The sequence below is a fragment of the Diabrotica undecimpunctata genome, chromosome 3, assembly GCF_040954645.1.
Source record: "Diabrotica undecimpunctata isolate CICGRU chromosome 3, icDiaUnde3, whole genome shotgun sequence".
Lineage (NCBI taxonomy): Eukaryota > Metazoa > Arthropoda > Insecta > Coleoptera > Chrysomelidae > Diabrotica > Diabrotica undecimpunctata.
Window position 1 is genome coordinate 34,937,869 of NC_092805.1, and position 15,519 is coordinate 34,953,387.

At 34.3% G+C, this 15,519-nt stretch overlaps 2 protein-coding genes across 3 annotated transcripts in view; one reads left to right on the forward strand and one right to left on the reverse strand.

The window, feature by feature from the left end:
• Positions 1-3,085: 3,085 nt before the first annotated feature.
• Positions 3,086-3,709, forward strand: LOC140435738 (uncharacterized). Its single transcript, XM_072524457.1, has one exon. The coding sequence runs from the start codon at positions 3,086-3,088 to the stop codon at positions 3,707-3,709; it is 624 nt and encodes a 207-aa protein (XP_072380558.1).
• Positions 3,710-10,104: 6,395 nt separating this feature from the next.
• Positions 10,105-15,519, reverse strand: part of LOC140436667 (ubiquitin-conjugating enzyme E2 G1) — a 28,320-nt gene continuing 22,905 nt past the window's right edge. For both annotated transcript variants that reach the window (XM_072525685.1, XM_072525686.1), the window contains exon 5: positions 10,105-13,050. In XM_072525685.1, coding sequence (XP_072381786.1) covers positions 12,967-13,050 — 84 coding nt within the window. In that variant the 3' untranslated portion in view covers positions 10,105-12,966. The remainder of the gene's footprint in view (positions 13,051-15,519) is intronic.

A 15,519-nucleotide genomic window follows, 5' to 3' on the forward strand; every position in this document is an offset into this window, starting at 1 on the left:
TCACACAATGCATGGACACAACCATCTAGAAAACTGCAACGGTCAGAGCAACAATAAGCGGACCCACAAGTAGAAAAAGCAAACTGCGCATAAAGACGAAAATGAGACTGATAAACAGCATCATACTTCCAATAATCACATATGCATCTCTCGCATGGGGACACATAAGCAATTCAAATAAAAAGAAAATACAAGCAGCCCACAATAACATCCTCAGAGAAGAGGAAAATGTACCCAGATACGCCACTGAACGCTTTCTGTTTAGAAAACTGTAACAAGTAAGGGTGATAGATAAAATAGCAGAAAAAGCCAGAATTAGGTTTGCAGAATTATACAATTACCCAAGCCCGATCCTGCGAGAGATAATAAGATATGATGCGTTCCATAGATGGAAGCACAAAAGATCAAAACAGCAAATCCTGGCAAACACATAAAGTTTAGATAATTCGTAGCTCTACCAACAGAAGAAGTCCCAGCACACAGCACTGGAAATTTTAATAATTGATATTTATTTTCAGGACAACCTTAAAAAATAATAATAAATAAATAAATGCTTATCTACCAAAAAATTAAAAACTAACAAAAAGGCGACAGTCATCCAAAAAAATTAACAAAACCCCAACACCTGGGCACGACGGGCCCACATCCTCTGGCACCAAGTCGCCGAACTGGGCTCAGCCCGAAGCGAAGACTCGAGGCCAGAGCAAGCAATTTCAGTTCGATGATACGTCACTAGAGAAACAGGACTAAACAAGAGCTCTTCACGCTAGCTTGCATTGACCGGATTAGGATATCGTTTTGGATTTCTTGTACCCAGGACTTCCACACTAAAAGTTTGACTGATAGTGAGCCCCTATCGCGCATCAGAGTGCTATAGGGGGGAAAGGGATGGCCTGAAGCATTCGAGCACGGTGGAGTGGTTCCTGATAACACGAAATAATACACCTCGCTCCAATGAATTGTAACACCCGAATGTCATTCTAAAGGGTGAGCAAGTCTCTCAGACTGGGTTATTCAAATTGCTTGAGAATGCGAGTCCGTCGCCTGTCCCGCTTGGCTATCTTACCGCCAGAACAAAGCCATACGCCAATAAAATACCCGTGTCGATCACTTCACTGTCGCTGATATGTGTAGATTAATTTCCTCCAAACTATGTTTATGGTCTTTTCTGTGTGATTTCTCCTAACATTCCTTAGGTAAAGATTTTTTTATTTTTAATATAATTTTGCTGTTGCTTATTCCATTGCCAAATTCAAGTTAAATGTTCAATTAATAAAATTTTTAAATATGATATGGTAATGTATCAGCAACTGTGTTACAATATTCCAACAGAATAATATGCAATGTTGAAGAAAAAGGTTATCTATATAACCATTGTTTTGTTTTGGAGATTTCTGCACACGTTAAAATGATTTGTTTACACAATTAAAAAAAACAAGTTGTATAACATTACTGGAATAGCTGCCAACAACACTGAAAGGCTTATCTTAAAAGTCTAACACTTTGCTAATTCTTTGCTTCGTTTAAGACTCAATGCCACCCATACATCTAAATACTCTACTTCTCCTTGACAGTTTCCTTTTGTAAAAATGGGCCAATAACTTGGTAACCCAAATAAAAAAAACACAATGTCGAGTTCAGCTTTCCTATTATACTAATTCGACGTATCGAGGTAAATACATGCATTAGTATTTTTGGCATCAACACCTGATGACCCACTTTTAACAGGTAATTAAAAACGTGGCTTGTATCTTTTACTTACTGTATACTTTTCATTTGCTGGAATCATTATAAACCAGAGGCAGACCTATATACCTCGATACTAAGTTTGTTCTTCGAATAAACGGTATCAAGAAAACACAATTTACTAAAACTATATAAGTCATTTTTGAATTTTAGTACGATATACATAGATAAGTGATATAACTGCAATTGTTGAATTGCAAGTGTTAAATGTATGCAAATAGGGGAAGTGTGCCTATGTTGGACCCCTGCCTATGATGGACCCCCTGCTGTAATTTCAAATATGGCGCGGTTACATGCACATCGCCGGTTGCCACTTGCGCACGAAATTTGTAGTTTAGTATTTGCAAAGTTTCAGACCCTTGGCGGTTATAACAGTAAATTTGTAAAATAAAATTAAAATTTGGCATTGCTGATGTAATAAAATGTTTTGGTAAGTAATATTTTACTGGTAACATACGTTAAGCTAACTGTTGCTTTTGTTTTGTATAAAATGACTACACTTTCTTTGTCAAATACCATACTTTGTTTTAGGTTAGATTGGTCAAAACAAAAGTAACAGAATTAAATTTACTGTCTTGTCTATTTGCGTATGATGGACCCCTTTGTCATTACCTATGACGGACTAGGGGTCCATCATAGGAAAAAGGAAATAAGTTGCTACTTACCGATTAACATAATACACTTTACAGGAATGGATCCTCATAAAAGGCAACAGTAGAATGAGAGTAACATGCAGCAAGCTGTAAAAATCATACAAGAAAAAACTATGGGGTTTAAGGTGGCAGCAAAAACATTTAACGTTCCAAAAACGTCTTTAAAAAGGCGCTTTAATTAGCAACAAGGAAGTACCAAAGGTTATTTGGGAGAACGAAGACCAGTATTTTCCGCTGCTATTGAAAAAGAAATTGCTGACCATATTATCACCATGGAAGCTCGTTTTTTTGGCCTAACCAGTAAAGATTTACGAAAACTTATATACGAAGTAGCTGAAAGAAACAATATTAGCCACAGTTTTAATAAGGAAACTAAGATGGCAGGCTGGAAATGGGTCAGAGGCTTTTTAAAGCGAAATCTTGGAATATCATTACGAACTCCAGAAAATACTTCGTTGGCAAGGGCTCAAGCTTTTAATAAACCAAATATATCTGCCTATTTTACAGCATTAGCACATATATTAGACGAGTTTCAGTTTCCACCGGAAAACATTTATAACATGGAATAATCCGGTTTGACGACTGTGCAAAAGAGATCGCAGAAGATTTATGCTAGTAAAGGTCGCAAACAAGTTGGTGCTTTAAGTAGTGCAGAGCGCGGTCTACATGTTACGGTCATATGTGCAATGAATGCAATTGGAACATATGTTCCTCCTGCTTTGATTTTTTCTCGACAGAGAAAGATAGACGAACTTATGATCGATGCACCTACTGGAAGTGCAGCCTTCGCTCAAGAAAAAGGATGGACGACTTCCGACATTTTCTGTCTCTGGCTGCAACATTTTTTAAGGTATTCAAAGGCTTCTAAAACCAACCAAGTTTTGTTGTTACCCGATGGTCATGGTAGTCATAAAAGTTTTGAAGCTCTCCAGTTTGCAAAAGAAAACGGTATTATTATGTTTTGTTTTCCTGCTCACTGCTCCCATCACGTTCAACCCTTGGACGTAGGATTTTTTGGACCACTTCAAACTTACTACGGCCAAGAAATTCAATTATGGCTGCGACAGAATCCAAGTAAAATAGTTACCCAATTTAAAGTAACCAGTATCTTTAATAGAGCATATTTAAAAACTGCTTTTCCATCAAATGCAATAAATGCATTTAAAAAGACAGGAATAGAACCGTTCAATTCAGACGTCTTCGAGGACTGGCAATTTTTGCCGTCTATAACAACAGATAGAGGAAATTATGAACAAAACCCACTACTAGGATGTTCTGACGAGAACTCACTACCGGAACATCGGAAATAACATGTTTCTTCGATTGAAGGTTTATCAAAAATCACTGATCAGAAATCAACATCATCGTTAGTCCTAAACCTCTCGGTCGAAGATATTTGTCCTCCTCCTTTAGCTGGAGTATCTAAAGTAACTCAGAAAAGAGGTAGAAAACGGGGTAAAACAGGATATTTAAATTCAACGCCAGAAATTGATGATATAAAACAAAAAATTGCAGGAAAAGAACCAAAAAAAAAAGAAAACAAGATGCAAGAAAAGTGAAAAGGCAAGTTCGTGTTTCAACTACAAACAGTTCTAAAGACGATTGTGAATCTTCTTTTGAAGAAGATGACTCGAACGATGCAGCTTGCATTTACTGTAACCAACTATTTTCGCATTCACAATCCAAAGAAAAAAGGATTCGTTGTCAAGTGTGTAAGAATTGGTGTCACAATAAATGTGCAGATGTAAATCCTAGACGTAAACAATTTGTGTGTGAATTGTGCATGTAACTTTTTTCTTAAAAATACCTATTTGTAATATTATTTATCGTTTAGAATGTCTTTTGGTTTAATAAAATAATTTGGTATTTACTTATTTTACACAAAATGCAACGGGTCCATCATGGGCGCATCAAAGGGTCCATCATGAGCGCATATATTCCCATGATGGACCCTTAACAGGATTTTAATAAACTATGAATAACTTTTGTCATATGAATTTTTATCAAAATTTGAAACATTTGCATATTGTACAAATAACAAGACGTTATGTGGTCATAATTAAAGCCTGCTAAGTAAAAAATTAAAATTATTATGGAGCTTTTTCCTTAAGGGGTCCATCATAGGCACATTTCCTCTAAGTAACTGAGGATAATGTGAATAAATAATTTTAGAAAGAAAAACTACTTTACATGTCGTCTCATGCAATTTCGTACCCTGATAAAATTTTTATACCTCAATGTCACATTTTAGTTGACTGATCCATAACTTTGGATCAGCTCGCATAGAAAACATATTATTGGTCTAAAGGCCGTATGACACTATGCATTTTCTTGTATCATTTCTGATATAGAAAGTTATTTATGTTTTCTTGTATCGTTTCTTATACGTACATTTGTGCTCTGTATGACACTATGCAAGTTCTTTTATCGGAAATTGTATGTGATTCGGCACATGATTGGTCGAAATTTCGACACATAAAAATAGAACTGCAGTACCTGAGGACCCCAAGCCAGATGCTACTGATTATTTTTTAAAATACTGTGGTTCAAAAATGAAAGAAATAAAATGTCCCAATATTAAAACTAAATTGGAAACCACAATTTTTGAACATATTCAACAGGCTGTAATGGAAGACAGAAATAATAAATAATTTGGTTGTAATAATTTATTTGTCTTTTTTTTACAAATTATGTGTTTGCATGGCATGCTCTTGAAATTTTGCTCTCTTACTTGGAGATATAAAATAATCTTTAAACTCATCACAAATTTTTAAAGCGGTTATGTATTGTTTTTAGTAATACATATCTCCTACTTTCAGTAGTTCCGATGCTATTTGATCCAATCCCTGTGATTTATTGTTTTTCAATTTGGCTACTGCTGTTCTAATCTTGGTTATTGTTGGTGGGCGCTTTTCTCTGATGTCTGCTTGGTCTAATTGTATATCAAAGTTCTCCTCCAGCCGGCATTATGACAGAAGTTTTACGTTTTTGCGGCTTTGCGCACAAATTGGCGCATTTCTTGTACAAGACACTGCAGCGGACACAAATTCTTGTATCGTTTCTGATATAAGAACTTATACGCTTGTATGACACTAGTCATTTTTTTGTTATATCAGAAACGATATAAGAAATGATATAAGAAAATGCATAGTGTCATACGGCCTTAATGATCGTTTCATAGATCATTTTAGAGCGGAGCATTTACAGCAAACGTAACATGGTGATGCGCTTGGATAATAATGCACTTGCTTATTTTTTTCTTTTTTGGTATAACAAGTATAGGTATTAACTTAACCTCCTATTATACACGTCGATAGGATTTTTGTATCAGGGATGAGAAAGTTTTGTTTATTTTCATTTAGAGCGATGAAAAAATCTTTTCACTGTCTAGAAATGGTCTAGACCATTTATTTATCCTTTATATAATAGAGTTATTGAAATTAGTCGTAACAGAGTTTGGCCAATATACTTAGGCATTATCAAAATATCAGGATATTATTTTTACAGTTTTGTTAAGTTCGTTTAAATTTTTCGAAGAAAATATATGGAACGATAAAAGAAATTTATCAATAGATGACTTAACGATTTTAAATAAGCATGATTATATGGTAAACCTTAGGCCTTTTGGTTTTACAACTTAGTTGTGTATCTCGACAACAGTAAAGTAATATCCACTCAATCATCTTGATTATTGGCATATTTTTATGTATATATGTTGTCAAAAGTCTTCGTTTTCGGCTCTCGTGAAAGGTAAAATCGAGAACATTCGCGATTGGATAGGAATACGCAATTACGCAGTGCCCACCAACTATTTAGATTAGCTTAAGACCGCGAACAATCCGCCAATGTAATTGTCAACAGTAGGGGAACCTAATATGGCACCGAAAGAAGATACCAACCTGGCGATTTTATTTTTAATTTTTGTTAAGTATACGATTTAATTTTAAATAAAATATTTTCTTTGAATTACATTTCAGTTTCTAATTGTCTTGCCAAATGTAGCAATAAATATGTTAGTTTACGAGTTTATTATTAACATGTTAAGTGCCACGCGTTTTCTCCATAAACTCAAAATAAATGTCTACCCAAATGGGTGGACAAATAAACTGAATTCCTGTAATTATATGTCCCTATACTTACTACGTTTTGACCATAGGGACCTACAAAACAGAAGAAGGATCGAGATTGGGCGACGTTCAAATTTATGAACACTATTTTACCTGTTTGGTTTGTCGCTAGGGCGGCGCTGGTGTAGAGAAGGGTGCTAGTATTACATTGGAGTGAACGTGAAAATTTCAAAAATAATTAATTATCCGTAGTTGATATTTTGTTGGTAATCTTCTTCTTCGCGTGCCATATCAGAATTATCCGACGTTGGCGATCACCATTGCGAAGGCTTCTCGATCTTCTGCAATATGGAATAATTGTCCTGCATTTGATATCTGCGTCCATTCACGAATGTTTTTTAACCAAGAAACTTGTTTTCTTTATACACCTCGACGGCCCTCTATTTTGCCTTTGAGGATCAATTGTAATATTATATATCGACTTCCCCTTACTATATGTCCCAGATAAGACATTTTTAGATGTTTAACAGTCTTTAGCAGTTCTCTATCTTTGTTGACGCTCCTTAGTACTTCTTAGTCAGTTTACCTTGCTGTCCAAGGTATCTTTAGCATTCGTCTATGAACCCATATTTCCAATGCTTCAATTTTGTTCATGATCGATACTTTTAGCGTCCACACTTCTGCACTATACAAAAGTACGGACCAAACATAGCACTTAACCATTCTTTGTCTTAGTTGTAAACTGAGATGATTATTGTAAAGAAATGACTTCATTTTCATAAAAGTAGTTTTAGTCATTGCTATTCTAAGTTTTATTTCTATGTCTGGATCTAGTTGGTCCGTTATCACAGTTCCCAAATATGCCATTTTGTGAACTTTCTCAACTTGAACTCCGTTTAATTGAAGCTTTGCATCGGGATGTGGGTCACGACTAAACACTAAAAATTTGGTTTTGTTTTAGTTTATTTTAATGCCCATTTCCTCTCCTACCTCGTGAATACGATCAAGCAGAATTTGGAGACCTTCAATATTATGTGACAGCATTACTGTATCGTCTGCATATCCAATCACATTAAGTAGTTCCCCGTTGATTTTTATTCTATATGGTTGTCTCTCAAGTGCCTTTTTACTTGTCTGACTCCTCGTTGTATGGAGATTTCATCGGTGTAGTTATCTCCAATTTTTACGATAGCAGTTTGATTCCAGTACAAATTTTTAATGACACGAATATCCTTGTCATCTATTCCGATATTTTTCAGTATTTGCATTAATTTTACATGCTGTACTTTATCCGAGTCCAAGAAACATGCAAATACATCTTTTCTTTGGTCACGGCGTTTTTGTAATAGGATGTTAAGCGCAAAAAGTGCCTCCCTGGTTCCCATAGTGTTTCTAAAACCAAATTGGGTATCTTCGAGATCTTCGCATTTGCGTCTAATTCTGTTGTGAAGTATTCTTAGGAAAATTTTAAGAGTGTGGCTCATTAGGCTAATTAATCGATATTTTGAGCATTTTCTCGCATTGTTTTTTAGATATTGCGCCAAAGATGGATTTGAGCCAATCTGTGGGAATCACTCCGGTGTTATATATTGAATTAAAAAGTATTACTACTACTTTTATGTTATCATCCTCTATTAGTTTCAGCAACTCAGTTGGTATATCATCTGGACCACAAGCTTTTCTAATTTTAGCATTATTTATAGCGTCCTCGAATTTCATAATTTCTGGGCCGTCAGTACAGTTTTGGTAGAATTCGTCAATATTATTCCTGTCATCTTCAAACAACTCTGATATATACAACTGCCATTCTTTTCTTATTTCGTGCTCGTTTTTTAAATATGTTACTCATTTCTTTTAGTTTTTTGTGCATACTAAATAAGTCGTGTTTAGATATTACATCCTCCATTTCGTCGCACCTTTGTTTCATCCATTTTTCTTTGGCTAATTTGATCTCTTTTTTTATTCTTCTCTGCAGGTGTCTATATTCTGTTTCGTTAGATTTTATCAGTCGACGTTGGTCCATTAATTTCAAGATGTCGTCTGTCATCCATTTATTTTTCTTGATTAAGTTTTTTCTATAATCATTGTTTGTGGATTTCATTAACTTGGTTTTTAAATTCACTCCATAGTTCTTCTGGATCTTCTAGTTGTTCTCCAATGTTTTTTATTCTATTGTTAAATTCTTTTTTAATGTTATGTTTTATGTTTATATCGTCAAAGTTGAGTACAATGGTTTTTGTTTTTTGTCGCTGAATTCGTTTTAACCTTAGTTTAATATCTGCTACAAGTGGTTGATGATCAAATCCAATATCTGCAACAGGAAATGTAGTGACTTTTTTGACGGCATTTCGGAAACGCTCATTTACAAGTATATAGTCTATTTGATTTCTTGAGGACTCAGGTTTATTGCCATCATCAAATGGGGCTTTCCAAGTGTATAGTCGTCGCTTGGGTAGTTTATACCAGGTGTTTGCAATGATCACATCGTTTTCTTTACAAAATTTGTTGGTAAATATTATTTAAATATGAGTGCCAAGAAAACTTACACCAGTAGCACTTACTTTGTCAGGATTGTCATCATCAGTATGTATACCGGGCTATCGTTCCAATAAAAAATAGAAAAAGAATAGAAAAGAATGGAAAGAAATATCAATGAGAATAGAATAGAGATGAAAAGCCATTTCAAAAATCAGGGAGTGAGTTTGTCGCTAATGATTCTGACCAATATCAGAAAATGATAAAAACGTTGAACAGATAAATGGCAATTACCAAAGTAACACTGATTTATCTGAAAGTGACGAGCTCATTGCTTATGCCAGCAATGAATAGTGAATATACATACACCCAATCAACGGAAATTTTATTTAACAAGCGAGGAAAAAATGAATATCTGGTATTTGTAAAATTGTTTTACGATAATAAATAAATAAAATATAGCTCTGGCACTATTGAGCAGTTCACAAGGTTTTGTCTGTTTTTGTACCAGCGAGGGGTACTCATGTCCAACCAAGTGGGTGTAGGTGGCACTGAACCTGTTAAAATAAAAGAATGCATGACAGCCAAGAAAGGAAAACGTAAAAAATTATAAGATTAGATGTAAAGTTTATTATTGTAAGTTAGAATCTCTTGTTTTATTTATCAGTACTGCAGATGAGACTAAAACAGTAACAAAAGATATTTTACCGACTTTTCGCAATATAATTGTTACTTTTAGGTAAAAATGGTCACTTATGTGCTACGTAACGTTTAGGTAGGGGGTACAGAAAAACGTAACGGTGCATTACATGGGAGAAGGGGGGGGGGGTCAAAAATCTTCAAAAATTGCGTTACGTCCCTTTGCATATATCTTTATTTAGTTTAAACTTGCGTTTTACTGAATCTGGTGACTAATAGAGCTACCGATCACATATTTTGTTTACAATGACGGGGCCAGGTAAGTTGCAAAGTTCTGATGTTAAAAAATATTAATTTTATGACTGATGAGATGCGTGTTCCGGACAAGGAAAGTACCTAAGTAAATAAAGTCGCTACAAGAACATAAACGCACATTTAGATTGTGTTGAAAGCTGGTCATCACATTTCAGCGACCAAATGAAATGCGTCCAAATTATTTCAAACGACAAAAAAAATAACACATAGATTTTTTAATAAAATTTACTTAAATTACGATACCTACAGCGTTACAGTAAAATTTAAATGTCTAGGAGCAATTACAAGTTTTTTGACATCTCACTGTCTTACGATTATTAAAAACCTCTCTTGAAGCTTGGTAAATTCTGAAAAAAATAATTACTCATCCACAATTCGAAGGCTTAACACAGTTTATATAGTACAACTTAACCTTAAAAGTTACGATAATGGACAAATGGAAGTATCAAATAAATATCATCATCGGTAATACAGTGTTCTACTTTTTGCTCGACATATTGTGCTTTTAAAACAACATAATAATATGTGGTTGTATGTCAAATTGTAATAATACAGTTGAATATACCATAACAAACACAAAAGCCCAGCTAAAGTGTCAAAAATGATGCAAATCGTATTCTTTTGGTTCTAATTTGAGGTTATGATTTGTAAAGGAAACGGATACAGGTTCAACGGTGAAAATTTTACCTGTGTAAATAAATACATATATAAGTATTAAATTAAGTATGTGTTAAATCGAAAAAAGTCCAGAAGTCAGAATAAAAAATTCTAGAATAAATATATTTTTGAGTAGATATTTGCCCGAAAAATTTTGTAGTTAATCTGACGAACTGAATTCCTGAAACATCAAGTATGTGTTATGCTTGTTTCCTTGAATGAAGGAATATTTGTCTTCTCAGTGGTAGATCGTACAAAAGTAGCATTGCAAGTTAGTTACAAAATAATTATAAAACTAGACAGATCTACATCAGAACTGTTGTTCCTTAATCTTCATTTTAGTAAAATATGGATCAAATGAGTGAAATATAAAGAAGATTGTATGAGTATGAAGATTTTTCTGTTTTTAAGTAATAAAATAATTTGTTTAATATGTATTTTGAGAACAATTTCCAAAGTGGAAATCAAAACGAAAAGTATAATAATTTTGATTTATTCCCATAAAATACAATAGTCGATATAAAAATTCACAAGAAAAAAGTTTCAGAACCATTTGACCCAAGAAACATCAAAACATAAAAAAATTAAGATTTTATGACATCTACAACATCTTCAACATATTGTTTGTCTTAAAAACACTAATGTATTAGCTTAAATAGATTCACTGTATTTTATTCTTGTTAAAATATAAAAAAACGAAGAAATACGCACAAATGTCTTCTGGACTTTTGAATGTTGCTACATTTTGTCTGTTATACATAAAACTGAACACAAAGAAAAATGGAAAAAATTGGATATTTTAGAACAATCAATCAATAGTCAATATTTTATCCAATGAACCATTTATTGTAGATAAGAACTAGGCCAAAATGTATATTTCTCTCTATAACATGGCGAATCACATGTGCGCCGGCAGCAGAGTGCAATTGCACCCCCCGTCCAGAAAGAAAGTACATAGTTATACATGTATAATTATATATTTTATATTGGTTAATAGTATGTGTAGATGCATGCACTCCCATAAAGAGCAGATGCACCCGCCTGAAAAGAATTCTGGCGGTGCTCATGGAGGATCATAATCTACGCAGAAACTACCGTTAGAAAAAATGAGGTAATATATTATTATCTCATAATTTGGCGAAAATATTCAATACACCAAATAAAAAAATAAAATAGAAATTTACTTCATCATTTATAAGCATAGCCCTAGAACCTTTCGTTTGTATAGTAAAAAGCACAGCCCAAAGAATTGGAACGGATGAAACGTAATCACTGATATGAACAAACGGGTCTAAAACATTCGAAGGCTTTTATATGTGAAGCTTCAAAGAAGAGATCAAAAGATCTGCTAGATATAAATAGGAATGAACTGCGAATTACCGTAAGTATCTCAACAGGACATTGTCGTCACAAGAGGCACATGAATCAAATCGGACCGATAGAAAGTGCGTATTTCAGATTTTGTCAAGCTGAAGACGTGACGGTGGAACATTTTCTGTGCAACTGCCCAGGGATAAGGCTTAATACATGTAAGCATTATCAACTTGAGCTCTACGACTTCGTAGAAGTGTTACCAAAGAACATGTTCAAAAGGCTAAGCTGAAAGAACAACTTTAACGAAGGGATGAGCCACAATAGACCTCTTAGGTCAAGTGAAGGGTGGTTAAACGCCTACACCTATTGAACCTAACCTAACGTACCTAATTAGTGGAATTGTGAGAATAGTACCACATCAATCGTGAAAATAAAGTTTTTTCTCGACAGTTCGATTCCTAGTACGGACACTAGAAATTTTTCCCCAAAAGGGGTCTTTAACTCATGTTGGGAGGCGCTTGAGCGACCTCAAAACTCTAACATTAGATCTAAGCAAGAAGGCTACACGAACTTTACCTTACTTTAATTTATTTAATCCAATATATAAATAAGGACGTTTATTTTTTCGTGTATTTATTCGAAAGATCAGATAGACAATTTTTGTGCGTCTTCCTTCGAATACTTCCAGTTAAAATAGGAACCAATCTCTGCATAGCATAAACTTTTTACAAGACCAGTCGTGACAAATCAACAAAAAATGCAAATATTTTCAAATCAAGGTGACATTTATTCAAATTGTAATAAAATTAAACTAAAAATTTATTTCGGATTCCTAATTTTAAAAACTTCTCAGTTGTTGTTGAGATCGCAAAATTATATTTAAAAAACACAAGAAAGAAAAGTTGAAACACGTGATTTGATTCCGGTGGCGTGTTGAAGTCTATCGAATGTTTAAAAAGTATATTACTATTATTAAGTTGTATAAAAAACTACGGAAACGACATACAAAAAGTCACATAGATTTTAACAGCCCGGGAATCAAATCAATTATGGTTTATTTTTTATAATTAGTTGTTTATCAATTCAAATTTAATACAGTCCTAACACTCCTCTTGTTCTTGTGACTTCCGGACACATCTTGCTACTTTCCGTTTAAATTCTGAGTATGATTCTCGCCATTCTTTCTGTAAACAAGAAAAAATATATTTGAAAATTCATTCTAGTATGTTCGTAAAAGGTGAAAACGGGGTGAACCTCGGAATGGAAGATAACAACTGATAAACGTGTATGGTTTATGAAGTTAGTAGATGTGGTGGATTATGTAAACGGCTATGATTCATACATGCGCAAAGTACAAATTTACGCTTCGACCGTAGGGGAGAGTGGGGCCACGTTGAGACATTTTTCATATTTTTGATGATATAAGCTGTTTATTACCGATTGTTTTAAGTACAAATTCAAAATGCACTTATTGAATTTATTTATAATAAAAAAAATAGCAGTCTTTGTAATCCCAAACCAGTTTTTTTATCAATTATTCTTAAAAACACTTGTTTGTCTCAACCTGGCTCAAGTAATGTGCCAGTTTCAAAAAAAAATCTAAAACAACTAAAATTCTTTATAATTCGTTATGTATTTCAAAATCACAAATGACATAATGTATACATAAACTTCAAAAAACGAGTTAAATCAAAATTCTCAACGAATGTCTATATTATCGAACTTGGCGCCAAATAAAATCAAGGACTTCTGACGTTTTATACCTCCGCAATTAAGAATTGGTGGCAGCACACATCTAACGTCACTTTTAACATACGATATGTCCTCAACGGCGGGAAACCAAAATATGTTTTTATTTTTAGCACTAACACGCAAAAATGTCACTTAAAAGTCGTTATCGTTTACTTCAATAATTTTCGCTACATAAAAAACTTATTTTTATCACGAAATTCCATCAGCACATAAGAATTAATCTCAGGCATATCCTGATAATGACCAAACTAAAATTCTGTTAATGATTCGGCATCTGAGGAATCAGACACAAATGAATCAGTGTCAGTGTCACTGGATGATGATAGTGCCACCGCTGAAGTACTCTCTGTTAATTTTCTCTTGGAGCTATTAGAAAAAGCAATAGCTTTCTTTCTTTTTTTTTTTCTCATGTTGTTTTTCCTCGATTTTTAACTTCTCGGGCGTATCAGTTATAATTTTGCTTCGGCATTTTCTTCTTATTTTAAGATTTTTTGGGGTTCTGCTCAGGGATAAACAAACAATTGTTCTGGACTTCTGAAGAGCTGACGTTTCTCGTCAGGTTTGATAATTTCTTCATTGTGATAAAGACCTCTTCATTTGTCAAATTTTTGCTGCAGCTTGGCTGACATTTTTTATGATTTGTATCACCCTCCCCTAATATTTCATCACTATCGATTAGAAGGCACATTTTTTGAAACCTGCCTTTATATTACTGGGGGTCATAGATTTACCAAAAACATATCCGACACATTCCGCGACTTGAAAAATCATCGATGAGTCCATAGCACTGCTGTAGTATATTTTAAATGGAGCATAAACAGCCACATGCAGTGGCTGCAATTTGTTGGAACAATATGGCGGTCGGTAAAGTGAGCATGGTAACTCCATTGTCTTTTGCTGAATTTAGTGTCTCAATGGAGAAGTTGTTTTCATGATTATCCAAGATCAGTAATGTTGGATTTGTTTTGGAAATATTCGAGTATTATATAAAATGCCGCATAACAGCTACATCCTGAGGGATTTGCCAGTCCTAATGCAGCAGCAGGTGCTCCGTTTAAAATGTGATGCTTAAAATTAACTCTTGGGAAGATCATGACAGAGGGTAGCAGTTCCTAAAACATTAGTGAAAAAGTTAAGTATTGTAGCAAGTCATACTTTTACAAACCTGTTGAACTTATAATGCTGCACGTTGTAACCAATATACGTCGTTTCCCGCTTACAATTTTATTTATTTGTTTTACTCCCCTTGGTACAAGAATCTTTGATAACTTTTGTACAGTTGTGGTCTATGCTTCATCTAAATTTAAAATGCGTATGTCTTCATAAAATCCATCAAAACTTCCTCTAAATTTCGAAAAAATGCGTCCACATTACAATGATTACATGATGTAGCCCTAGATAAACTGCAACCTTCCAGTTGGCACGTACGGAGTTCGGGATGTCTCTTTCTGAAACCATGAAGCCAGTAAAGTCCAGCAGACTTCATTTCTTCACATTTCTGAGGCACGTGAATTTTGTTATACATACAGAGCTCGTAAGCCAGTTGCCTCACGTCTTTTGTAGACTTTCCGTAACACATTTTGTTGCATTTTATTACGTAATTTTTGAGCAATATTTCTTGTTCGTCATTTAATACCCTTCGAGTATCGTAGTGGGGGGTTTATACAATAATACGTCGTTGGGAGCTTCTTTAGCTGTCTTTGCGTATCGCGCTAATGTTTGATGTTAATGTCATTTCTCTCGGCTGCTATTCTGAGGCTGAAGTTAGGTTTTAATACATCTTCTACAGCACTTTTCATGGCCTTTGTGCTAAATCATCCTGTACTAAACGAGTCTTCTTCTTCCTATGCCGTCCCCATTAACGGAGGTTGGCGACCACATTTTTAAAAGCTTCTCTGTCT